This window comes from Zosterops lateralis, assembly GCF_965231275.1.
Source record: "Zosterops lateralis genome assembly, chromosome: 6".
Taxonomy (NCBI): domain Eukaryota; kingdom Metazoa; phylum Chordata; class Aves; order Passeriformes; family Zosteropidae; genus Zosterops; species Zosterops lateralis.
The window spans coordinates 48,430,925-48,457,316 of record NC_139761.1 but is presented as its reverse complement, the minus strand read 5'-3'; the positions used below and the strand labels follow the sequence as shown (position 1 = coordinate 48,457,316).

General features: G+C 43.2%; 1 protein-coding gene across 2 annotated transcripts in view; it reads left to right on the top strand.

The window, feature by feature from the left end:
• The first annotated feature begins 1,807 nt into the window (after positions 1-1,807).
• PTPRJ (protein tyrosine phosphatase receptor type J) overlaps positions 1,808-26,392 on the top strand; it is a 72,547-nt gene continuing 47,962 nt past the window's right edge. Inside the window, exon 1 of one of the 2 annotated variants that reach the window (XM_083862949.1) lies at positions 1,808-1,894. In XM_083862949.1, the coding sequence (XP_083719075.1) occupies positions 1,823-1,894 (72 nt within the window). In that variant the 5' untranslated portion in view covers positions 1,808-1,822. Of the gene's footprint in view, positions 1,895-23,881; positions 23,930-26,392 lie in introns of those variants that run through there. The other variant, XM_083862950.1, reaches the window with a different exon arrangement.

Here is a 26,392-nt window from a genome sequence, read left to right as displayed (position 1 = left end):
CAGTTTGGCAACTTAAACCCACTGGGGTCTGCCCAGGCACAGGGAGCAGCAACAGGGAAACTATTTTATGAGTCAGAGCTGTAATTTCCAAATGGCAGGGTTTGATCTGCAGAAGTTATGGCAGCATAACAACTTTGCAGTAGGCAGTGAGACTTCTGGCAGGTGTGTGGTTTACCAGGAGGAGTCTTTAGCTGGAAAAAAAACCCAAAATCTCAGGTGCTTTGCACTGAATGGAAAGCATAAAGAGATTTATTAATGCTTTTTGTATAGTGTTTATACTCTATAAATGAGTTTTTACTCATTTCAGTACTCCCTAATATAAAAAAAACCCTTTTCTGAAGCAATTACCTATTTCCTACAAATCTTACTGATATAAAGTGATGCCTGTACACTGTCTGACTCCAGCTGTAGGTCTCAGCCTCCCAAACAAGGTTTGTGTGTGCACTTACAGAATGATAGAAAAGTTTAAGTTCGATGGAACGTTTAAAGGTGACTTAGTTCAGCTGCCCTGTGATGAGCAGGAACATCTCCAACTCCATCAGGTTGCTCAGAGCCCCGCCCAACATGGCCTTTAACATCTCCAGGGACGGTTCATCTACAACTGCCCTGGGCAACCTGTTCCAGTGATTCACCTTATAGCTAGTCTTTCAGTTTAGAACAATTCCCTCTTGTCCTATATCAACAGGCCATGCTAAAAAGTCTGTCCCCATCTTTCTTACAAGCTCTCTTTAAGTACTGAGAGGCTCTAATACGGTTTCCCAGGAGCCTTCTCTTTTCCAGAGAACAACCCCAATGCCCTTATTCTTGTGAATTTTCCCATGAACTCCCATGGAAATAGCTGCTTCCGTAATGCTATGCATCTGTTTTGAGGGCTTAGAAAAGACAGGGAAATGACAAACATATGAGCTCAAAACTTCTGAGAAAATGAGGACTGCCAGTGTTTCCGTAATGAAAGATATGCTCTGTAAACTGTCCCTGCCTCCCCTTTCCCTTATCCAAGATGAATGAAATGTGGAACACTTCACTGAGCCTGGGAAGTAAGTTAAGGTTATAAAAGCGATTGCGTTTGATGATGTCACGTCCCTTTTGATGACACGGATAAAACATGTCCAAACCCGTGCCTGGAGCGGGATGAGACTTTCTTGGGGGACTGTTTGGGGATGAAAAATGGTGCAACAGGCAGAGCCCCTGACTGCGGCAAACCCCCGGCGGGGCTCGGCCGCCCCTTACCGCGCCCGGGGCCGCCTGTGGCCGCGGCCGGCGCAGCGCTCGCCTCGGGCCGGCGGAGCCCCCGGGGTCGGGTTAACCTCGCCTTACCCCTGACCCTTCTGCGATCGCCCGCCCCCGAGCACCGCGCCAGGGCCGGCCGGGCGCGCCCCGCGGCGCCGACAGAGATCGGGAAACTTTCGGAGGCAGCCACTTCCTCGCCCGGCCCGGCCCGGCCCGGCTCGGCTCGGCGGGGGGAGATGTCAGATGCCGGCAGGGAGAGAGGGAGGGGGAAGGCGGGGTAGCGCCAGCCGCAGCCCCTCCGCCCGCTGCCAGACGGCCATTGAAGCCGCGGGCGGGGAGCGGCGGCGCAGGGAACTGACCGGCCCGGCTCTGCTCGGCTCGGCTGTGCTGTGCGGCGGGCGCTGCCCCGCTCGCCCCCTCACCCCGCCCCGCGCAGGGCTTCCCCCGCCGCTCCGTCCCCCCGCCTCTCGCAGGGCGGGGCGCGGGGAGGGCCGGCACCCGGGCGGTGCGGGGCTCAGCCCGGCCATGTCTCCGGGGGCGGCGGCGTCGGGCTGAGCGGCCGTGCGCGCAGCGGGGAGCGCTCTCCGCCACCATGAGGCGGCTGCCCCTGCCCTGCCTCCTGCTGCTGCTGCTGCCGCCGCTGCTGCTGCTTCTGCCGGCCGAGGTGAGACCGAGCTGCGGGAGGCGGGGGGCGGCCGCACCTGCCCCCGCCGCGGCTGCCCCGGCTCGGTGCCCGCGGCTCGGCGGGGCAGGTGTGCGGCCGGGCTCGGGCTTTGTGCCGCCCGCCCAGGGGAGGGCAGGGCAGGGGCAGGGAGGTTGGGCGGCCGCGCTGTGGCCCAGCGGGAGCGTCGCTTACCTGGGGCGGGATCCCCGGGCCTCCCCCTGCCCCCCGCCCGGCTGCGCTGAGGTTTAACCCGGCGGTGCAGCCGCCTGGCTCCTTTCGGGCCGTGAGGCTGCCCCGATTCTTTTCCTGGGTAAATGCTGCCCTGGGTACAACAGGGACGGCTCCCGTCTCCCCAGTGTTGTAGCCTGCCCTCCTCGTGTCGCTGCTGGTTAATTACATTAATAGGGTATATATGGTAGTAGGGTATTTGTGCATTGCCCGTGCACATCACCCGCTGGATTACAGCGTTCGGGATCAGCGCGGAGTTTCCACGGGAAAATGCTGCCGTGGTGCGGAGCGGGCAGCCCTGGCGGTGCAGGGCAGCGGATCACATCAGCGGGAGGCCTTGGCCAGCACGCTTGGCTTTGAGGCCCCGCTCCGCTCCCACGTGTGTTGCAGGATGTTCTTCCAAGAACACCTTTCAGTGATGTAAATCAGAACGCTTGCCAGGTGACCCACTCAGCATGCTGGCACAGGCTCTCTCACCCTTGCTTCCCTCAGCTGATGGTGTTCCCCTAGGAGTGCTTCATGGCTGCTGTGAACTCTGACGTTCTGGGGCTTGCTGAACTTTTGCTTCCAGATGTACCCGCTTGTCCTCTCTGCCTCAATGGTTTCTGCTACAGAAGTGTGAATGTGTGTTGATAGGAACCAAGGTGCTCAGTAATCTGTGGTGACAGATCTGCCTGAGAGCTGCAGAGCAGAACTGTACTGCTGCTTTACATTTTTGACTACTTTTTCCTTACCTGGCATTGGCACCAGCTTGTGATTGCAGGCAATGACTGTTGTAAACCTTTGCTTCCTTGTCTTGTCTCAGTTTGCGGTACCTTGCAGTGTTTTGTCATTTGATCTCTGTTTGTTGTACCAAGCCTAGGTTTAAAAATCTCTTCTGAATAAGAGCTAAAATGGACTTGGGTGTTAAAGTACACCAGCATTTTGAAAGACCTCAGAGGAGGCCTAGATTGCCCTTGGGTACAGCCTTGCAGGATCTGCCTGCCATGACTTCTGTTGTTTTTAGTTTTTCTTCTCAAGCTGAGTGTGAAATCTTGTGACTTAGTGATGTCTAATGTTCTCTAAGTTAGGCTCTTGATTGGTGTCTAGTATGGTTAGTAATAATACTAAAAAAGTGGACCCTCTCCTCAATTACATGTAGTTATATTTATGCATCTTGGGACCCAGCTGCAGACCCTCAACTAGGTCTTGTTATCAGAGCTCCTGTCAGCATGCTACAGGTCACTTCTGCAGATTTTAGTGTGGCTCATAATTGTAGGTGGGAGCTCTGCAGCTCATAGTGTCACTATTGAAAATTTAGGATACAGCATTCTCAATTTTGGCTTAATTGTACCTGTGAATGTGAAGGCTGAGGCAAGGAAGTCTCATTTTACTGGGCTTCTTAACTAGTGCTGATTGGCACCTGGTGGAGTTCTGAACATTAGGAACACATGCCTGAACTGCAGACATGTGGACAGGTGGGGAGAAAGGTTCTTTAGGATTTTTTTTTCCTTAGAGGAATAGGATGAAAACTAGGTACTCGCTGATAGTGTGATTCTGCAAATCATCATCTCATTTGAAATGACTAAATTTCACCATGGGCCCTTATGTCAGGTAGGGTGGGATAAGTCATATTTGAAAAGGTCATTGTGTGTCTATAGCCTGTAAGCAATAAGGATACAGAATAAAGCCTGGCTTGGAGGCAATGCTTTAATCACAATAGTCTTGTTCCCTATTCCAACGCTGTTCACATGGTCTTGCCCTCTGAGAATGAGGATGTTCTCTAATAGGGCACAGTTCTGCTCTTTGTGTAGGGTTCTTTGCTTAGGCTCAGGTGGGCATTAGATTTGTCCGGTGTTGTTTGAGGTGTAGCATGTGCTCAGGTACAGGGACATGGCCTTGGCACTACCTGGGGAGGCATTTGGCTGCTGTGGGAAGGTGGGAGTAGCTGGCAGAACTGTCAGGCATGTGGCATGAGCTTTGTGTGTTGCCAGTAAGAACTGTTGCCTCTTCTCTGCAGCCTCCCAGCCAGCCCCTGGGTGGGAAGGCAGCGAGTGAGGTGGAATTGGCTCTCTGGGCCGTGCTCTGGGCTGGGTCTGGCCTCTGTGTTGCCTTTCAGACGACTGCGGGGTCGGAGCGGGGACAGCACTCCACACTGACACCATTGTGGGCCCAGGCACAGGCAGGGACTGGGAAGCAGCCGGAGCTGTGGAGCGGCTGTGTCATGGCAGCTCCTCAGTGGTGTGATAGGCACATGATCTTTCCGTGGTGTCTTTTACTCAAGGATAAGGATCTCGCTTAGTTTTGAGGAATTGCAACATAGTGGGCAAGGTTGGAGTTGTTAAAAAACAAGCCTTGCTCTCTGTATTTTATTGAGAGTGATCATATTAGTGATATGATAAATAACATCTATTACTAAAAGAGCAGCAGACAATGTTTTTTGAGCTTGTTTTTAGACTTACAAATGCTGTTAATGTGGACCTAATAGCTTGTTGTTGCATTTTATGCCATACACAGAACTACTGATACTGTGTGAGTTGATTATATAGGATTATGACTTAATTATTGGTCTGAATTTCCAGCTGAAGAGTTTAAATGAAGAACCATCTTATCTCAAATGTGGGCTTGCCATGTGTGTATGTTGCATGTGAGATAATTTCTGCTATATATTGGTCATTATTAATCATCCTTGTTGAGTCTTCTGTTTAGTACAGTAAATTTAAATTTTAGTTTTTGAAATTATTCTGGCTAATCTTCAGCACATGCAAGAAGAGGTTAATGTAATTTCCATTTAACTTTGTGATGGGTCTACTTACAGCTCGAGAGGCTTACAAAAGAATAAAGATTAAGAAATGTGAGGCTCTCTTGCTGCTTCTGTACATGCACTTCTGGGGTAAAGCCTTTAATGGCCACTATTAGAAACACAGGTGTGAGTATTGCTGATCTGGAGACCTGAGCAGGCCTGAACTTAAGTAGCACAGACCAGAAGGGGAAGCTGTAGCTGCAAACCGAGTTTGCCTCTGCTTGCGGAGCTTAGAAATAAACTTTTCATTTGCCAGGCCAGGTTATTTTTATGTGATGACTGCTTTCATTTGTGTTTAAAACGGCAACACAGGTTAATTTCCTGAGCTTCTTTGTGTTCCTTACAAAGCCCCACAACACAAGCACCTTCTGCAGTGCTCAATGGAAGCTTTGTCTTCAGTGTGCTGTGGATGTGCCCAGCGCTTCCTTAGAGGCATCGGCTGGCTGGCTGCACGTTGCAGCACACTCACATGGTTTCCAATACTTTGAGTCTCCAGCCAGCAACACACAACAAAATATCTTCTTCTGCATATTTGAGATCAGAATTCAGGCCCACAGTGGAAATGTTGTCTGTGCAAACAGCCACGCTATTATTAGTACTTCCTCAATTATGTGAGCTACATGCAAGTCTTTGTGGAGAATTTTCATGGCATGTAATTTTTTTTATGGTTGGAGTTTCTAAATATGAGCAAAATTGCTGCTGTTTTAAAATCTTTGGTTGTTCATTGTGCAGGGCATGATCTATATAGTTCTAATTTATGCATTTCCTTCTTTCTACTGGAGTTACAGTGTGTCATAGAGGGAGCATTTAGACAGCATTGGAGTGTGGTTGGGTACTTGGATGTTTGCAGGTGCAAATCTATGACATTTACTTGCCTGCTTGAAAGATTCTCAGTATGCACAAGGGCGAGACACACTACTAAACCAGTTGGTGGCTGCACATCTGGTTGTTAGCCTGATGCTTTTAGTTTGACTCCAAAATTTGAATGCAAATAGTACCTTGAATGTCATGAAAAGTTGCTGGAAGTATAGGTGGAACTAGTTGAGTTTTCTCCAGCAGAGAGGGCCTACTGCTATGTAGGGATGGGAGAGTGAAAAAGCTTTGCCTTAAATGGAGCTATTAGTAGGAAGTTAATTTTCAGTAGGAGATGACTGTGCAGGGGAGGACTTTACTTGGGAGGGGGTGAACATGTGCTGATATGAAGTGTTAGAGAGCAAGGCGTAGGGAAGAGTGATCACAGGAAGAGAAGAACAAAACAGATGCACTGCTCTGGAAGGCTACACCAAGACTCTGCTCTAAGTGCTTTCCAGCTGTTCCCAAATGTATCTGCACATAAACAGGCCTCCTGGGGCTATTAATCCAAAATTCCAGGAGAAAATCCAAGATTAAGTGGGAAAAGTATTTCTGTAATCCAACAAAGAATGGACATGTAAATGTGGTCCAACCAGAGCTGAATCAATAAGTTTATGGCCTCCTTTGGTTATCTTCTTTTGGTTATCTATGGCTTTCATGGGCTTTCAGTGGAAAAGGCAAGGAAAGTTATGTCCATATCTTTCCATAAATGTTGTTGGTATGTGGCATGTCACTGAAAGTACTTTTCCTACCATCATCAGGAAATTGGAAGAACCCCTTGATATTAGAAACCAAGCAATCCACACATCACTCTTTTCCTTCTGTGCTCTCTGTGAAGATACCAAAGGCTTGGTAGGAAAGCTTATTTCTCCATCAATAGAAATGCAATAGGAGAAAAGGCAACTGTGCTTTTCACTGTGTCTCAGAATTAAAGAAACTGCACCTACAAAGAAGAAGAAATGGCAGCTCTAAGTGGAGGAAGGAGTGATGTTGGTGTTTGCTGTGGTACCAGGCCTGTGGGGTCTGTAACTGAGCTTGGCTCTACATTGTGCTTCAAACCCAGCTGGTATGAGTGGGGAAGAGGGCTAAGAGTGTTTGGCATGAGTACTGCTTTGGGGAGGGGAAGGGGCCCCTCTTAGGACCACCTTCAAGCTTTCCTAGCCAGTGCCTGGAAGTTTTTTTCTCTCCAGTGTTGCCCATCTGCTTCTTTCCTGTTCTTCTTGTACCTCCTGTCTGTTTGGTACACTTCTGAATTTTCTCATTCTTTGTACAGTTTTAGCCAAACTGAACAAATAACACAAATACCTAGTGTGTCATTGGGAAGTTCCTATTGCATGCAAAGGTTTTGTTGTGTTCTGCATGTGGGCTTCTGCTTTAGGATGGAGAATATGGGTGCTTTCTTTAAATGTTGGGTTGGGTGTTTTGTTTATTGGAAGGGCTTAATGGTTTTTTGGTTGATTGGTTTGGCTTTGTGGTGTGCAGGAGAATGCTGTCCACATACTGTAGTACTGGTTTCTGTGTTCTGTACACCAAATGAGCCAGGGCTTGAATATAAGGAATAAATTGTGTGAACTTCAGCCATATTTTCCTCACTGAAGGTAAGAAATTTTTGCTTCTGACACTGTAAAATCATCAAGACTTGAACATCAGGTGCAGAGCTTTGTTGCAAATTACAGCCTCTCTCTTGTGACCTGGTGAGCAGACGCAGTCTCTTAACACTTCTGAGCCCCAAATTGCTGGAGCCCTCTCTCCCATCATAGCCCAGGTGAGTGCCTGGGAGCTTTGCCTTGTTAGGCTGTTAGAGTTGTATCTACAACACAGCTGGCTTTGTGATTAGGTGCATTCTCAAAGTAATTCCTTACTTCCTTTTGGCACTGTTTTTGTAGGGTGTTTTTGTTTTTTTTTCCTTTTTTCTTTTGGTGTCTACCTAGCCTGCATGGGAGTGCTCCCCAAAGAGGGTTATTTGTGCAGACCAGCTTTGTGGAAACCCAGCCTGTCCTTGGTCATTGAGGGATTGTAGCTTGGCATGGCTTTAAATGTATATTTAAAAGCCTTTGCTTCTGCTAGTTCAGCAAGAATTTTTTTTTTTTTTTTTGGATGGAGTGTGTCAAAATGAATCATTCATGGATGTCTTGGCAGGTGGGTGGTAAGAGAGAGAACTCTGCATGCCTGTAAGAAGACTCCTGATCCAGTTCATGATGTTACACATCTCGCTCTGCCTGCTGGTGGTTTGTCTCTGCAGTGGTAGATGGCTCTGGAGGGTGTTTTTGCACAGGAATGCTGGTGGCTTTTGTTTCTGCATTCCCCATCTTGGCGGAGCATAGACTGAGCTTGCTGTCATTATTTCCTCTTGTGCACTTGGACTCTAGTAAATTAGAGCACTTGTAATAAACTTCCTTGTTCATTTTCTTATATACACACATGAACAGGTCACTGCTGGTAAGTCTGTTTCTGCATACCTGGTTTTGAGTTCTCCCTTTCAAATTGTATTTTCTACCGGCTCTTTCTCGAAGTAAGGAGAGAACCATGCAGAGGATGCCAGCCAGAGGATTGGTTTGTGAGGACCACATTGACTCATGAGACAGGAGGATGCTGCAGAGGTTGGGGCAGGCCAGCCTATATCAGCAGCAAAGCATGGGGCCATCCATGGTATTACAGACTAGGAAAGCTTCCTGTGCCTCCCCATAGCAGTTGTTGTGCCTGTTGTGCCAGATCAACAGTCTCTATAGATAAGTGAAGGTTGCTTCTTTCTGCTGCCTTTCCTTCCCAGGGTTTTCTTATGCCCAAAATAGCTCAGACAGTGGAGTCCCAGACTGTCCTCGTGAAACTTTCAACTTAATTTTCCTGAAGGTCCCATGGTACAGAAGGAGAACATGTGATACTGCATTTTAGTTACCTTCATCTGTCTGCATCAGCTTAAGGACAGCTGAATTGTTAGTTTCTGTGTGAATTCATAGTAAGAGAGGTCCCATCTTTGTCTTTATTTGTCAAAACCTGCTCTTCTGCATGACTTCATGGAAGGTGGCCTCTGTGCTTTGAAGTGGAAAGAGCAGGGTGGATGCTGGAGGGGAAATGGAGAAAGGTTCCACCACCAGGGATATCTGGGTTGGAAAGACAACCAGTTTTGTGTGCTGGCAGGGGTTTGGGGTAAATGAGCTCTCTGAGACCAAGACGTGGTTTTTGGCTGACAAAGAGAGGGACTCCCACTGTTTCCCTCTGGGATGCAGGTGAAAGAAATGCACATTAGCAGAAAGTAGCAGTGTGGAGCCATCAAAAGATACTGACTTGGCCTTTCTGGTGGTTTTAGTACAATGTGAGATGTGCCATGGTTTCACTGTACTTTTTAACCAATAAATGTGGCTTTTTATGAAATGCAACTTGAGGAAAAGAATGGGTGCCTGTGGCTGGCATCAAATTTGCATATGGAAAATTGGATTGTGTCAATAAGGGAGTTTAGGGTTTTTTTCATTTTGTGATCATGATCTTTGATTCTGCAGGAATTTTACATACTTAAAAACACATCAAATTGAGGGAGAAATAAAATGGACAACAATAAATTGGTAGGGTCCTTTTGTATCATCAAATTCTGTTTCCTTTATTTGCTTATCTCTAGTGAAGGCAGATATGAGAATAAAGTCTTCTTGACACTGCATGTTTTATAGTTGCCCATTTATAACCAAGTTTGGAATTGAGTCCATGGTGTTGCTGTTACATGAATTATACTTTCTAAACTCTAGTATTCTTTCCATCTGCTTGGAGGGACAGCTGCTTCTTCTAACACTTGGCCTGATGTTCAGTACCAATAAAAATGTCCTTTCGGTGGTCGGTTTTGATGTGATTTTTCTTTTTCTAAGTAGGTTGTGCTTGGTTGACGGAGATCTTTGATGGTTTCACCTTCTGGATTTATACTTTTTTATTTTATAAAGAGGAAATACAGGAATTGTAACCACAGTTTCCTTCCCACAGTCTTTGTAAATGTGTATCTTCAACAAAAAAAAGAAGTTACTTCTTAGGGGAAGTTCGTTATCTTCAGTTTACATAACTCGTTCAGGGTAATTCACCTCTCATTCTGTGCAGCTGGGCACCAGGGAGAAATGAAAAGCCCAGCTTTGAGATCAGGATCTGGCATACTGGACATGTCACAGACACAGAACTGGTGTTCTAAATTCACAGTTTCTGTTAGTTTTTGTATCTGACAGCTCAGGAAAGGAGACAAACATGCTCTTACATGAGGTAAAGGAGCAGCATTAATATTTGCAGGATAAAAGTTTGTTGCTTTTTGTTGTGTGTGTGTGTTTTTTTAATTCAATATTTCTTTGCTACTCAAAATCCTATTTCTGAGATGAAGGGAAAAATTTTTGTGGAAGTTTCTTGTGCATTTTTTTCAAGTGTGATAACTAGCCAGTTATTGTAATTAACTTTGTACTAGTTTTAGGACTTCTTACAACCAACTAAAACCCCCCTTGTTTTATTGGTACTATTAAATTGAACATGTTCATTGGAGTGATCAGTGAAAAATTAAGTGCACTGCTACATCCATTTTAAAATAATTGAAACTATCCCTAAGCACATGCTAAGCACTGATAGATATTGGTATTGTGAATGTGTAAAAATGAAATCCAATTTTAAGACATAATTATGGGAAAGGACAAGGCTGTAAGATCTGGTAGTCGATCTGTTGGGCCTTTGTTCTGTAATCTCCATAACAATGCAGGTAATTGTATATGACAAATCTCAACAATACACTCCTTTGTCCCTATTAAAAGAGAGAAAACTTGCCTTTGTCTGTAACTTATTAAGGACTTCGATTTGGACATGTTAAAATTTTGGGGAGATAGTTCCAGAGGAAAAAACCTAGCTAGTTAACAGAAGAAAAAAAAAATAAATTATGTGTTGAATCCATTTGGAAACAGGCCTTTTTTTTCAGCTCAACAGTTACAGATGAAATGTTGTTCCAAAGTGTTTAGATGTTTCTTCATAAGATGTGACTTTAATGGCCAAGTCCACCAGCAGCATGTTAGTGCATTTTTATCTTCTTGTCTTTCTCTCCAATGATTTTTCACTATTGCTGAAGGGGTAGTTGCTCTAAAATATAAATGTCTTAATCTATTTTTTAGGTGGATTTAAGACTATATAATGAAAGTGTAGAAAGTGTAATTACTTCTGAGCTTTTATGGTGTGTGCCCAATTCCTCTGTGACATTCTTGTTTCTGATGCCTGCTGTACACTCTTAGTAAAATAGCCACATTAAAGAGGATAATAATCAGCTCTCTATATTCATGAATTTGAAGGCCTAAAATTCTTGGTAAAAAAGAACTGTATCCTCAACTAACTTTATAATGTGTTTTAAAAAACCACTAAACACCCAAACTAAAAAAGTCTTCCAACGAACTATTATATGCTTTTGATGATTAAAAGATATAATTAGTTTATTGTACTCTGAATTAAACCAACATTCCCTTTCTTTCTTGTCTGCAATATTTTGGGGAGTCCTGCCACTTCTGATGAGAGTGCATGTGCTGAGCTTTAGCCAGCAGCAAATATTTGCAGGTGGATGCAATATCTGGAACAGCCTTAGGCAATACTCATTTCCCAGTCCTACAAGACAGATCTACGGTATGTGGTTTAACTGGTATTTATTTAACTATTGTCTTCTGACTCAGTCTTCATCATTTTTATATGTATCTCTTCAACTATTTCCTGGTTCAGTGTGTGAAGCACAACACTGCAGGAGGAGTGAGCAGAAGGTCAGAGCTGCTGTTTAGTTACTGCAGAGCACGCTTTTCCCTCTTCACTGATAATGGAGCCTAGTTCTCTTCATGGTGGAATTGGTTAAGACTTCATCTAAGTGGTGCAAATAGTTCTCCTCTAAATTTCTGAAAGTTTGAGCAGCCTACCAAAAAAACCCAACCAAACAAAAAAATAAATTAAAATTGTGCTTTTCACTCACTTGCACTGTTTTGGACTTGCAGGAAGGGACTGCTGTCCATCCAGCAGTTATTAAGTGATTAAGTTAATGACTGGGTGATTCTCACAGAGCAGCCCCTGCTCCATCCCAGCAGAACCACTGCCTGCTTGCAGTGCTGCTGGACAGAAGGCCATTTCTGTTAACCTTCACTGGGTCCCACAGGTCATGCTGCTTGCAGAGTTCTGTGCAGTGCATTTATGGTTTGTAAGCAGTGTATGCAGTGATTCCTCCTATCCCTAAGTTTAGGGCTCTTCACAACACCTGGCACAGTTGCTAAGAAGAACAGTGAGTTGTAATGCCTAGCTCTGCAAAAAACCTGTTGCTGCAGATTGAGTCTCCTGCAGTCTTGGTTCTGCAAATTGCCTATCTTAGTTGCTTCTTCCCTCTTGTAAACGATTTTTTTTTAATTGAAAAAAAAGGCAAGATGAAAAAGAAAACAGTATCTCATATGTAGACATTTATTCAGTCACTGCTACGTGTGGTATTTGTCACTGTTCTCTCCAGATTTCATCAAAACTCATTCCGTGAATGTTAATCTGAGTTTTGCAGTGAGAACTGGTCAGCTGAACATTCTGTCTCCTCCTGTAGAAATGTGTGGAAAAGATGGGAGATAAGATAGTGCCAAACTTCAGTTTCCGTTCTGAACAAAGACCTCTTACTTTTGCTTTCCTGAAGTCAGACATTTGCTGTTTCATGCTCCAGCATGAAACATAGTACTGATGAAATCCTGCTGGAGTTCTGAAGATAATGTCTGAGAAGTTCTAGGACTTGCAGTAGGCTGTTGTGTAGAGGTTTGAGGTGTTTGAGGGCTTGGGAACTGCTCACCTGCCATCCCTCAAATCTTTTTTGCACTTCCCTCCTCTTTCTTGCACTGGTTGTGTTGTGTGACCTAGTGGTTGTAAATGCCGTGGGACATTATAGTTGTACATGGGTACTACTAAGGAATCTTGTGGGGCTAGGATCTCTGTGACTTCAAAAAATAAATTTTCTCAGTCAGGAAATCAGCAGAGTGCCTCACCTCACCTGTCTACACCAGGATTCATTTCTGCTCACAAACTGCATCAAAAATGAGAGCTGCAGGGGGAAAAAAGCTTCCTTTATACAACTTCCTGTATTTTGTGAATACAGGGTTCCTTTTTGGTCATGAATGGGTTATAAATCAGACAAAAGCAGGGTTGTGGGGTCTTGTAGCTTTCTTCTCTAAGTGAATTGGCTAATTCTTAATGGGTTTGTAGATAGGAAAGGCATTCCTTACATCAGGCACAGATGGGGAAAGGGTTCTTGTGTGATGAGATAGACATTTACCTCTAGACACAGGGCAGCCTCTGGTAAACCACTCAAGTGCTTGGGAAAAGGGAGTAGGGGTGTGAGTGAGGCTGCACAAAACCTTGGCAGGCATTTAGTGGGACAGTGAATATCACCCTGGTTATGTGTCATGGAGCAAGTCCCAGTTCTGAAGCCACTACTTAAAGCAAGTGTGGCAGCAAGAGGCATTGGGATGCTTGAGAGCTTCTGAAGGGATGACACATGGATGTGCAGATCCTGCCAAAGGTAACAGCTATTATATTGAAAAGGTGCAAAAATCAGCTAAAATGTCTGCATTGGAAATGGCTTCCATCAGGCTTTTCTAGCCCCAGACAGCGTGTATTGAACAAAACTGAAACAAACCTATTTGTTATCTTTCACAGCAAATACTGCTTTTTTTTTCTGACTAACAAAACCCACAGTTTGTTTCTGGATGTTCTATAGGGTTGTGACTGGTCTCGTGAAGCAGTCTGTGGTTTGCATGTATTGGGTGGTGTTTGGAGCACTTCAGTTAGAGATATTCCTGTCCCTGCTTTAATGCAGCAAAGAGAGCTAAACAAGAACTCCCTGTGGGTACAGCTGAGGAGCACAAGTGTATGAGAGGCTACTTGAGCCTGAGGTGTGAGCATTCCTTTGTCATGTCCATCTCTGTGGAAACAGAAACAAGGTTTCTGAAGAAAAGGAAGTAGGTTTTTGGGGGAGGATGATGAGTAAACACAGACTGTACATGAGTAGCAAGATTGCTGCAGCCTACGTAAGCTAACAGTGTCTCAGCTGTTGAAGCAGTGCCCAAGCATGTGCTGTTGCCTTACACAGAGCTGGACCATATTCCCTCTGACATGAAACGGACCAGTCTACCTCCTTCTTCTTAATTAGATCCTCTTGGGATGAGACATCCCTTCCTGAAATGAGAGGGAGGCCAAATTCACACACACCCACCACCTCCTGACCTCTGCACACTGGACAGCTGTGATAACATGGCACTATCCCCTCTAATTTGGTTACTGCTTAAATGTGACAGAAGGCATTTTTGGACAGCTAGTGCTGAACCTGCAGGCTCTCTCTACATGAGATCACCAGCTGTGTGCTGGTTGTGAAGAGGTGATGGTGATCAGTGTCTGCTGATGGTCAAGCCATGATGATCTGAGAGCCTAGGAGGAGTGAGCCTGTCTGGTTCATCTGCTTCACTGCACAGTAGCAAAGTCTTCAGTCTGTGGTGACCGTTATTGAGCTATTGAGGGGAAGATGTGACTGGTGTTACTGTTTGCACACGCACACACATATATATATGTATATACACACACACTTCAGGGTATTGCTCAAAGCTCCCTAGCTGGGAGTGGGGCTTTGAAAATGCATGGGAAGGCAGTCTCCGTTCTGAAGTGCCCAAATGTGTGTTATTTTAAGCATGTATGAGTGTAAACACACAGTCTGAATTTAGGGATCATTTCTGTGACTGCATAATCCATCTCTGAAAACCTAGGAGGTGTTGGAATTAAGACTGGCCATTTGACTTTAATCTGCTTCTTTCCAAAGAATGGAGGCAGAGCCTAGAGTACACATTCTTCTGCTCCCAATGCTTGGCTGTCTTTGCTCAGTGCCAGCCCCCTCACAAGAAGGTGATGCTGGGAGAAGCTTTAGCTTGCCTGGATATATTTTGGGATGCAGGTAGAGGGTGTCCCAGTGCAGCTCCCCATATGCAGCCTTGTAAGGGGTGTGTTTGACCCCCTTTGATTTTTTGATTAACTTTAAAGCTGAAGTGAGAGCATTGGCACAGCAATCTGTTTTCACCCCACCTCAGTGTTTTGAAGCATTTTGGTTGCAGCATTTTAAAATTAAGTAAATATAGGCAGATACTGGCACACAGTCCTAAAACTTTCCCTCCAAATTGAAGCACTTGGGATAAGTTATGAAGAGGGATCTTCTCTGATAGGAGACCCTGGGTAATGTCTGGGTAATTACACCCTGTGGATTACCATTCAGATTTCTCATTTAACTAGTTGGCTTTGATTTTCAGAGCATCAGTGCCTGCCTCCCTGTCATAAAGAAAAGCTCTTCCTCCTGCTCCTGTCTTGCTGCAGATGTTTACCCCCAGCCAGGCTCTGTGGTGTGGGATGCGCAGTGTCTGAGAGCACTTTCAGGTAGAGACACTGTGCTGGTGATGCTCTGGTGAAATCTCCAAGCACACCTGAGATGGGCAGCCTTGACAGAACCATGGCACAGCCCAATGGCACAGCCCAATGGCACAGCCTTTCTTAAACTCTCCCTTCTCTGGACCAGGTAATCCTGGTGTAACTTTAAGTGGGTGAAAGCTCCACCCATTCTGAGTTTACTTAATGCAAGTGTGGATGATCTTTCTCACAGCATTTTTCATACTTGTTTCTAAATCAAGTATATCCCATTTTCTTAAGTCTTCTCTGTATATACATAATTACAATTTGTCATTTTGATTGAAAATCCATCCTTAACAGCCCTGTCTTTTACATGGTTCCCTATAATATATCATTTTAGAAACATAGCTATTTTCATATTTTAGCATTTTTATCAATATAAAACTTCAGAACATGATTTCTCTATGAAAAATGTCTTAAAAAGTCTACTGCTAAAATTCAGCCCTGTTCTTTACAACTTTTTATCTCCTCCTTTCCTTTTCTGCCCACACCTCAAGTCAAATTTTAGGTATGTAGGTGGAATGGGTTTTACTAATGGAGGGGGAAACAGATAGTTATATTCAGTGATGGCGAGGAATAAGTGCTTGTGTAGTGTGGTGACAAAGTGGTTTTTGCAGAACTCAGACTGTAGTTGCACATGGTCTATGGTGCAGCATCCACCCCAATTTTATTTCATGCTTACATTCAGTTTTTGCATGTACATGTCACAGAATAGTTTAGTTTCATTTGTATTTATTTAGCTTGCTGAGGTGGAGGAGGATGGTGTTTTAATTGAAAGCAAAAATTCCTGTAAACCATATGCCTCACTTTTCAGTCAGCTCTAATTAAATTTCTTTCTCCTCCCTGTTTCCCCTTTGTGTGCATAAATGAGAACTTACGTGGGAGAGCCCCATCACTGTTATTGTGTCACAGTCCTGTTTTATGATCTTGTAGTTCCCTCTGTGTTGATCAGACACATTAACAAAGATTGTTATTACAGACACGTTTTTTATGTGGAAAGAGCTTATGGAAGGTTAAATATTGCTACTGTAGGTCCTTTGGTCAGTATTTCAGAGTGATGATGAAAATCAACATGTTGAGCCCCTGGGAAAGCTTCTGTTCTTAAATGTGGAGAAAAAGGCACGAGGGTCTGAAGTAACAGTGAAGTGATGGCCCACAGCTTGGACTTCCTGAATTTCAGTGCTGCAAAGTCATTGCAAGGGGACACTACTCATGTTTTTCCTTTCTACCAAGAAGTAATTTTTAATACTAGTGAGTTTTTGAGTAACTATAAGATAACGGGATACTCTTAAGTAGCATTAGCCAGTTCAATATATGTGTGTATATACATATATATATAATTATATCTCTCTCTATAAAAATGTGACTGTGTATGTCCACAGTATATATTTGTAAATGCACAACAGACTAAATGAGCCTTTAGTGAGAAATAATTTATTTTGCTCTTTTGTTTGTTTAGTATCAAGTATTGTTTGAAACAGGCTAAAGGGAAAGGAACTGTGTGTTGAGATAAGCAGTAGGAGAATAAAAAAAAAAAAAAAAAGATATGTGCTTGGCTTAAACGATGTCCAGACTTACTGTGATATTTTCCAGGCACTAGTATTTTCCTTTTTGCTAAGATTATAAACAGTTGATTTTTGTTGAGTCTACAAAATAAAAAAGAACAACAATATTAATACATTTAACTGTTCCTGAAATATGCATTGGAGTGCTTTGTTCTACTCCTCTTTATATTTTAAAGAGGAACCTTGCTACATCAGGTTTTAAATTCTACAACTGATGAAGGAACAGTTAGGTTGACAAATAACCATGTGATGAATGGCAGGGGAAAAATGGTGAATCAAATAGTGAAGTACTTGAATGGATTCACCTTAGGCATTTACAAGGAATTTCATCAGTAGAACATGCCAAGATTGTTTCAGTGGCTCTTCTGTTTCTGTCCGATCGATTCTGGGCAGAATGTCTTTTACACAGGCATTTTGTGTGACCATGTCTCTGTAATTGGAGGAAAAAATCAAGAGTTTGTTCCAGCCCCAGCATCCCTGATGTTGCTGTGTCTGGCAGCTGGTGTAGTGGTGTGTTTTTGTCAGTGTGGGTTTGATGTGGGTGCCTGAGCTCAGCAGGCCCTTGCTAGGCTGACGTTTATCCAGTCCAGATCCTCTTCTGGTGTGAAGTTGACGTGTGGTAAATATGTCCCAGCATGGGGATGGAAAGATTGGATGAGTTGCCTGGGGTTCAGCAGGAGCACTGGAGGTTTTCCTTGCCAAAGCAGAATGTGTATGCTTGCTTTCCATCCACCCCATCTTGAGGGGAATTTGGATTCCTTTAATACCTAGGTTTGTGCTTGTTTGGCTCCTAAGGCCTGCAGCTCATTAAGCCTTGGTTTAACAAGGTGTCATGTGTGTTTGGACTCCAGGAGCCTGTTCTCTACAGCTTTTGGCCACATATCTCCTTGTCTGCTGTGTTACCTGGATGACAGCACTGTGAACTTCCCACTGCAAGAAGTCATTTCTGGAGAAAAGAGGGAATTAAAAAACATGTGATGGATTTTGTGCTTCCTATTGAGAGTGTATTTTCCTGTGAAAATGGAATCAAGGGAAATTTAAGCCACAGTTCTGCTATGAAATGGTAGAAAATTATTTGAGTGTACTGATAGAGCACTAAGAGGTTGGTTGCAATGTCTGAATATCTCCAGATACATAAGTAATGTCATATTGTCATATCATGGTCTAGACATATGTTGCCTTCAAATAGGAAAAATACATAATACTGTTTGTTTAAAAATCTCTCTTTTCAAAAGGCGTGTGCCAAGAGGCAGTGTGCTGGGGAATAAGTTCAGTTATAACCAGAGGGCTTTTTTTTTTTTTTTTTTTTTTTAGCAGAATTGTTTGTGAATGAGCAATGGAGATAGTGACCTACAGGGTTTATGAAATGTGGGAATCTGCCTGTCTAGCCAACACTATAAATAAATCTTTTGAAAGATTTTTGTCAGTTCAATATACATTATTTTGTTTCAGCAAGTCTCCTTTGCTTCACAGGCTCTGTTCTGTATACGGTGCTATTTATAATGTGGGGTGGAGGAAGAGTCTCTGGGAGTGGGTGATTCACAGACACAAAATAGGGCCATAAACAATGTTAACACTGTGGCATAATCTGATAAAATCAGAAACTTGGACAAAGAGTGCAATGCTGTTCCTCACTAGGGCTGTTGTGTGGCAGCTTTTTCTCCCTTTCCGCTGACCTTCTCTAACTTGTCAGAAATGCCCTCTAGTTTCGTTTTCCTAAGAGCCCAACGTGGAGCTGCTGAAGGTTAACCTGGCTCAGCCTTCTGCAGGGAGGCTTTGTGCCTGGCCCATGTGAAGGGTGCATGTCACTGCTGGTTTTCTGGGACGTGGCAGGGGAGTGTCCAAGGACTTTGGTAGCTCAGTGGTTGTCTCCTCTGTACCCTGGCCTGGCTGCAGAGAGATTGTGTTTGTGGCCAAAGGTGGATCAGTGATCGTAACATGGGCTGGGAGCTGAGGAGATGAGTTATGGATATGTGTTTTCTCACACTGCTCCTTTTGTGGGCTCTGGCAGGGAAAATGGAGGGCTTAAGAAAATCTGGAGCTTGCCTAAGACTATGCTGAGGGACAGAGGGTAGAGCAGACAAGAGGTGTTGGACCACACTGAGGTGGTATTTTGAGTGTGTGCCTTTACTATACAGGTAGACATATCTTAACTGCCTCCAGGAATAAAAATGGGTGCTTCCTTGTGTGAAATGAAACACTGACCAAGTCCAGGTTTTGTTACTGGAAAGAGGATTGTAGAAGGATTGTGAAGAGCGAGGACATAATCACTGATGCTTCTCTAAGGCAGTAGTTGGAGGCATTATTTGCGCTGAACTCTGAGGTACAGCATCCATTATGTGTGTGTACATTTCTTTAAGGCTGTTACAGTCTGTCACAAGTAAGTTATTTGCCAAACTTACCCAAGTACTGCATTGCAGAGCCCATCCTAAAACTCAGGGCTCATAAGCAGGCTTGTGTATCTCCAAAACCGTGGTGTGTCCAGCAAATCACAATTTAGGGAGTCACACAAGAGAGAAGTATGTGAAGGCATGAAGAAAGACTGCAGCACAGGAGTTAAAGATGAAATTTTCTTATGGTGGTGGATGGAGATCCCAAAGTACTTCCTACTGAAAAGCCTGTTAGAACAAAATCAGAAAAAAACTTCTGAGTATTCAAGCTACATCAGTGATGAAAAGCACACAGAGTTAATTTTAAAAAAAGGACAAGAAGCTAGCCCAACCAAATTAAAAATACACAGGCAAAAGTGTGCACTCGTCGTAGGCAGGAAAATTCTATCTTTTGCTTTCTCCTATTATGGGAGGGGTCATTGTTTCTTTTTCTAGTAAAAGAATCCTTTTTTTTAAATGTCTGTGGGAAAGGAGAATAGTCTGAATTGAGTCTTTGAGATGTTGTATTACAGAGAGTCACAGAAAATGTACTATGCAAATGACTATCTGCCTTATTAGATGCCTCAATAGAGTTCATTGTCTCAATATTGCTATTATTGGAGATGGATGGACACTACGTGATTTTACCATCAAGCTGAAAAACTTCAGTGTTAGTCTCATTACAAGGGCAATAATAGTGCACTGACTTAAAGGAGAGAATTGAATTAAGGGGAGTGAAAGGTCTATTGCTCTGTCCATTTTAGTTTGTCTTTTGTAGACTGTGCATCGTTTTAGGGGTCACAACAGGGGGGTTTGTGCTTCATGGTCTTGGTTTTCTTCATCTTTCATTGCTAATAAAAAGAAAGCCCTTTTATGGGGAGGAGTCCTCCAGCACCTGCTGTGATTTTGCTTGACTGCATTTGTAGGAGCACTGGCATTGTTGGATGGTGGTGGTGCTGTCTCAGGTGGGGGCTGACCTGTACCACCTTGGTGTCCTCATGGAGGAGGAGCATCATCAGCTCCTTTGTTCCCTGATGTCAGGAGCTCATCACAGTATTGCTGTAGGCTCAGTTGGCTTCTTACCTGTGTGACTGCTCACTGAGCCTCTCCTGAGCTGTCACTAGAGCCTCACACACTGCCTGGGGCAAAATCTAAATCCCAAAAGCTGCTGAAGCCAAAATCTGTCTGATGTCAGTCTGTGCATTGTCAGTCACCCTTAAGCCTACTTTTGAGGCCTTGAGTTGACAAGAAGGCTGTCTTAGGTCAGGTGCTTGAAATGGCAACTAACTGGTGTTTTGTGGTGTGTATTTTTTTTCTGGGCATCACTTGGTGTGCTGGATCTGGCTATGTTACAGGTATGGGAATTTCCAGATAAAACTTTGGCTCCAGAAGTGTGTGTTTGGTGTCTCTCTGTGGCCCCATGGCAATAGTGGGGATCCATCATTGAGCGGAGCCTTACTGCTGTTGTCCATGGTGTGATACATCTCCTGAGCAGTGGTTCTAAACTTATCACTTGCTTCATTTGTTTCTTAGTGTGGAGGGGAAAACAACTGAGTTTGTCTCTCTTTTATTGTCTGGTTAATATGTGTGGAAGTTAATGAGTAGCTAAAAGCAGCAGGGGCGAATTGTGCTGTAACACAGTAACCTCACTCAGTGTTTGTTTTCCTACTTTGACTTTTCAGTTGTGGGGGGGGACGAGGAAGGCCTATTACTCATTAAACAAAAACAGTTCTTTTCAGCCTCGAGCATTTTCCCCCAAATACCCAACTGCCTCCTATTAGTCCTTGAAAATAGCACCTGTCATGCAGTACTCTGTAATAGGTATTATAGTAACCAGGGATTGCAATGCATGCACATTGTGAGCCACATTTCCTCACAAATCTTTATGGAATAAAACCTAAATTGCAGAATAAGGCATGCTTTACTCTTACTGTGTTATTCACCTTGGGTTATGTGCTCTAGCTTTAGGTATTTAACTGTTGCTTATTAATATTCAGTAAACTTCCCTTCCTTTTGGATGTGTGAATATATACTCTTAAGTTCTCCTTTTCACTTTCTACTTCAGTTTTCCACGTTGGTCTTGGGGGGTTAGTTTAATACAAGTGTGTATATAGGAAGAAGAAATGAATGTATTGGCAGCTGTTGTAGCCCTTTATGTTATTGTGGAAGGGTTGGATCCATCTCAGAAAAATTACATTTTCTTGGGTTAAAAATGGCCACTTAGTGTAGTCTGCTGGGCATTCTTTTGGGGAAGGTTTAAGCAGTCAATTATCCTAAATTCCTCTAGAACCTAATCCAGCAGATTTGGTTGAGTTGTAAAGCAGCAGCTCTTCTGTTTTTGTTTTTTTTTTGATGACACTTTTCAACTGCTGTGACCCTGAATACGATGATTACTAAAAGTTTTTTAAAAAACAAAACCGACCCCCAAATGTGCACCCTTCTCTCTGGAGCTTTTAGCAGTGCTTTCACCAAGCCAGTGTTTTGTTTGCTCTGTGTTTTTGGTCGTTTCGCATGTGGCAGACACAGAACAGAGAAGGAAAAAGTACTGTAAGAAAGAGTAAGGTACATCTGTAAACCCAGAAGTCTTCCTAGATTTCAAGAACGGTGCTTATCCCTAATAAATATCTCCAACTGATTAAAAGTGGGGGGGAAAAAGATCTAATTAACAGTGCAGCTTTTAAGTTAAAATTCTGGTAATGCTGAGCTCAGTGAATTGAGCTAACCTGTATTTTGCCTTTATCAATAAGATAATTTAAGGGAATGCTGGAAGGTGGGTTACAGTAGTACAATTTGTTTGGCATGTACAGCAACAGAAACTCTGCTTTTCTTCTGCTGCTCGTCAGAAAAGCTCAGTGCACAGGTAGTGCATTGTTTTGCACTGAGCTATCTGTCTAATCTTTCAATGAATATGTGGGATTTTGTGTTGCTTGGATATATTCTGTGATTAGACATAATAGGTTTTATTATATGCAAGAAGCACGCCTTAGTAGTGGTTCTTGCAATTATTTTGAATATCCTGGGTTTTACACAGCTTCTCTTTTTCTTGTGTGACTTCTCTATATTATTTTAACTCACTGTACTGAAAAAATAAGGAAAACATTCTCATTATCTCAGTAAGGAAAGCATATTATACGTTTGTGTCTGGCTGTGTAGAGTTCAATTACCATTTCATAAAATGGCACTCAAAGCTGTGAAGAGATCCTGGGGCATTTTCTCCCACCCTCTTTTTCTGACTCCCGTGTACATCTCGGAAGGGCTTTAGCCACTTTGTTCTTCCTCTTGGAGTTTGTATTTTATTTTCAGCATCACCACCTGCCTGAGGGGAAAATTTGTCCCCTTCTAAAGGAAGATGGAAGGTCTGGTTGTGTATTGAAGTGAACCCTTATGCCTTTTGGTTGTTAATGATGGGAAGTGGAGCTGCAGCCTGTGACCACTTAACTCTTCCGACATCTCACTTGTCTGTTCCCCTTCTATGCCGAAGGAAATGTTGCTGGTTTTTTGGGTTTTTTTTGTGCTGCTGGCTTTGTATTTCTGCATATTGCTTAAATTTTCTTTTTTTGCGAAATCGGAGTTTTTAAATTCTTAACCTCAGTCCACTGGATTTTAGTGACTTTCTTGAGCCTCCTTGCCAAAGAAGCAGAAGTTTGGAAAGAATTTCTAAAACAGGGAGGGGTAAATTACCTCCCTTTGTCATTCCTACAGTTTTTACCCTCCACGTGCAGCAAAAGATGATTATGTATCCTTTTCTGTACCATGAAGTATTTATATCAGGTGAATGCTGTAGATTTGTCTTTCAAAACACCTGCCGTAGCAAATAGAATCAATGTTTTGCACTCTGGGAAAGGGATAGATCCTTTGCAATTGCCAGCTGCCTTAAAGACCCTCCTGTATTGCTGTGATTGGGTTAGAAGGACAATGGGCAGGAGCTGGTTTAGATGAGAGCAGGGTTCTCAACAGAGCGGTGCCCTGGTTTCTAAGTGTTACTCAAGTGCAAATATGTGCAATTTGCATGAACAGGCAAAATAAAGGGTGCTAAATTTCCTACTTTAAGTTCTGCTATTTCAAGCTGCTGTATTTGTGTTCTTCACTAATATTATTGCACAGAGGAAGGAGAACATTTTATTTAAAAACAAGTACTTCATGGCAGTTAATTTGTGCAGTGTTTATAGTAATTACTTGAAGGACACATGATACCTTTTCTGTTGTGAATAAATATTGTACTAACCTCCGCTAAGGAATAGTGCAGGTTGTCTAATGAATTGCATCGGGGTTCCCAACTGGTTCCTTCATTTCATTGTTGGTGCTGGCTGAAAGATGATTTGTTCCTGCTGTGTCAGAATAATCCCTCTGCAAGCGCCTTGTGCATCTCAGTCATGACAGTGATAAAGTAGCATGCCTGGAATAGAGAGTGCTTTTGAAAAAAGTCTTTCTAAAAGGATCTTCTCACGTCCAGCCATGTGCGCTGTTAAGGCAGAAGGACCTTAATTTGTGTGGTTTTTCTAAAGGAGTCACTTGCCTGTCTTGTGTCTTTCAACTGGTTCACATAGGCAAAAGACAGAAAAGTGAGGCAAGCAGGCAGGGAATGAGTGGATTGCAGAAATGATGCTTTTGAGATTCCTAGTCGGAAAAGAACATGCCATCATTTTCTAGGCTGCCAGTAGAGCTTTCACCAGGAAGAATGATAAGCAAATGATTCTGTTTGCTTGTTTTACATAACTGAAATATGTGATCTCTGTGAAATGACTGTTGTTGGTGGAAGGTGAATGCTTTCCTGCCTCAAATGCCATTGAGATGGGTAAGTGTTAGATCTTTTCCTTTATGTTTGAAAGAGGGTGAGGCCTTACGAAACAGCTGAGCCAATCTAATGGCCATCTACTTCCCTGTGTCACCCAGTGACGTGAGCTGCTCCCTCTCCCTCTGCTGGCCCGTGTCTGACCTCCTGTTGGGCTGGGTGAGATAGCTAAACTAGCAGAAAGCTATTCCCATTATTCTGGAAGAAAAGTTCTCTGCCAAATGAGCTGCTTTAACAAATTCTCTGTGCAGTCAGGTGGGTGACCATGCCTCAGTGAGGATGATGTGAGGAGAGGAGGAATGGCCACAGTGGGGTGGGGTCAGCCACACTCTGCAGCAGCAGTAAAAGTTACATTAATTGTATTTTAGTTTCTTATGCAGTGTCATCATCCATCTCTGTAAGCCTCAAATCAAATGCCAATTTCAGAGCTAAGTGTGTGAACTGTTTTAATAGAGCAAATCAAAGTCCAGCATGGTGGTAATGGCAATATGCTGATGGCCGATGAGGTTCCAGCATTCAGTTTCTTTGATAGCTGCAAAGACAGGAAGCTCCTCCAAGCATAAAAATCACTTTTTCTTTTTAAAATAATTTCTGAACTTGATTTTTTTTCAAGAAAACTGGAAATAATGTGCTGAGAATGTTTCACACCTGTGTAGGAAAAGCAAGTTATTTCCTATCAGCCAAAACAAAACAAACTTACCATCTTTTTCTGGAGACTTGTCTGCTCCAAACCATGGGATGTGAGAAGGGAAGTATATGTCTGTGCCCTGCTGAACCTGAGGTTAGTGACAAAGTTTAATTTCTTAAATACTTAGGAATAACTCTTTTAATAACAATATGCAGTGTAATATAGACAGTGTAGTCTTGATTTATTGCAATATTCCTGTCACTTTGAAGACCAGTTTATCCACACTAATTTGAGTAGTTACTGCTTGTTAACACTTTGTGAAGGCAAAGCACCTACTTTGCTGAAGATCTCCTGTAACTTTTCTGGCATGTTCAGTGGGTGCAGTTTATTTCAGCCTAGAAAATACTCATGTTAAGGTCCTTTAAAATAGTTTGAGTATTTGTCTATCAACGCATTATCTTTTGGAGTAGGTATGGGTGATTATGCTAACACTAATTAAGCTGGGGAATCATTAACATAGGGTTGGGATAGATTATCTGGCATCTCTAAATCAAGCTGGTTTTACCTTGAACTGATAATGTAGCTAAACCCCAAGGCATACATAGATTTTAGGAAGAAACTTGCAGCTGAAGTCAGGCCTTGGTCCCCAAGGCATGTGCAGGTCTGTGCCTTGTAGTGTTTCACCTGTGAAGTGAAGTATTTTGGTGATTTGCTACAAAGAGCTGCAGCTTTGTGCACTGTAAGGTCTGGGTTTTTTTGATTTTTTTTTTTCTTTCAGTTGACTCGTGTCCTGTCTGCTTAATAAAAGTTGGAAAGACTGGGATCCTTCAATATCTTCCTATGCACTTTCTTTTCTTGTTGCTGTTAGAAATTGCAGACTGGTTACTTAGAGTTCGTGCAGAGGTCAGAACATGGGAATCTACTGGCAAATACTTTTTCTTCCTCCTCTAGTTTACATTAGGGAATTAATTTTTGTTTCTTAGCTGTTTATTTTAGCCAAAGGCTCTTATCTGTTTCCCCAAACACATTTTGTTTCATTTGAGGCTTAATATTCATATTGTCTAAGATGTTTATTACACTTTTTTAACAAGAAAGGTGATTTTTAGACTTTTCTTGTAGTCATGCTGGTAAGGAATTACTTCTGGTTAGAAGATTGAGTCTAAAGCCTATTAGTTTCTACCAGGAAAAGCTCCAAAGCAGGCTGAAGTCCTTTCTACAGCTCTGGCAGTTTCAAGCTACTGTTACCAGATGTTTTCACTTGTAAATGTTATGTCCATATATGTGCACTCCACCTTTATTTTGTGTTTATCTGTAGCTCTGACCAGAGTCTCAGTGAAAATGGTGATGTGATTAGAGATAAAAATACTGCAAACTTTATTCAATGTGGTTTTTGTGCCTTTGAATTTTTCTTTTTGCCTCCATTGGGACATGACACTTAAAAACTGAACAAAAGTGGTAGGGAAAACCCACCATGGGTTCTGGGCCTTGGTTTCATGGGAGATGTTTAAAGAGAGGTATTAGGTGAGATGAACCTGGGGCTCTTTTTGTGGTGCAGTTTCCTCTCTGGTTGTTGCATGTGGCTCCTAATCTGGGACTCATGTTTGGGCCACATTGGTCAGAGGAGTCATGCAGATGGGATTCTCCTCAGGATTTGAAAGGTCCTTTGACAAAATTTCCCCTGGTAATTTATTACCTGCTTTGCCTGGCAGGGACTGGGCTGGTAGCTTGGTTCAGTGATGTTTTAAATTTCCACAGTGGGACTTGCCACTTGTCAGCTTGCCTGCGTCCTGCACCTGAGAGAGCAGCAAAGGAGCAGGGTGGATGTTTGCAAGGGGCAC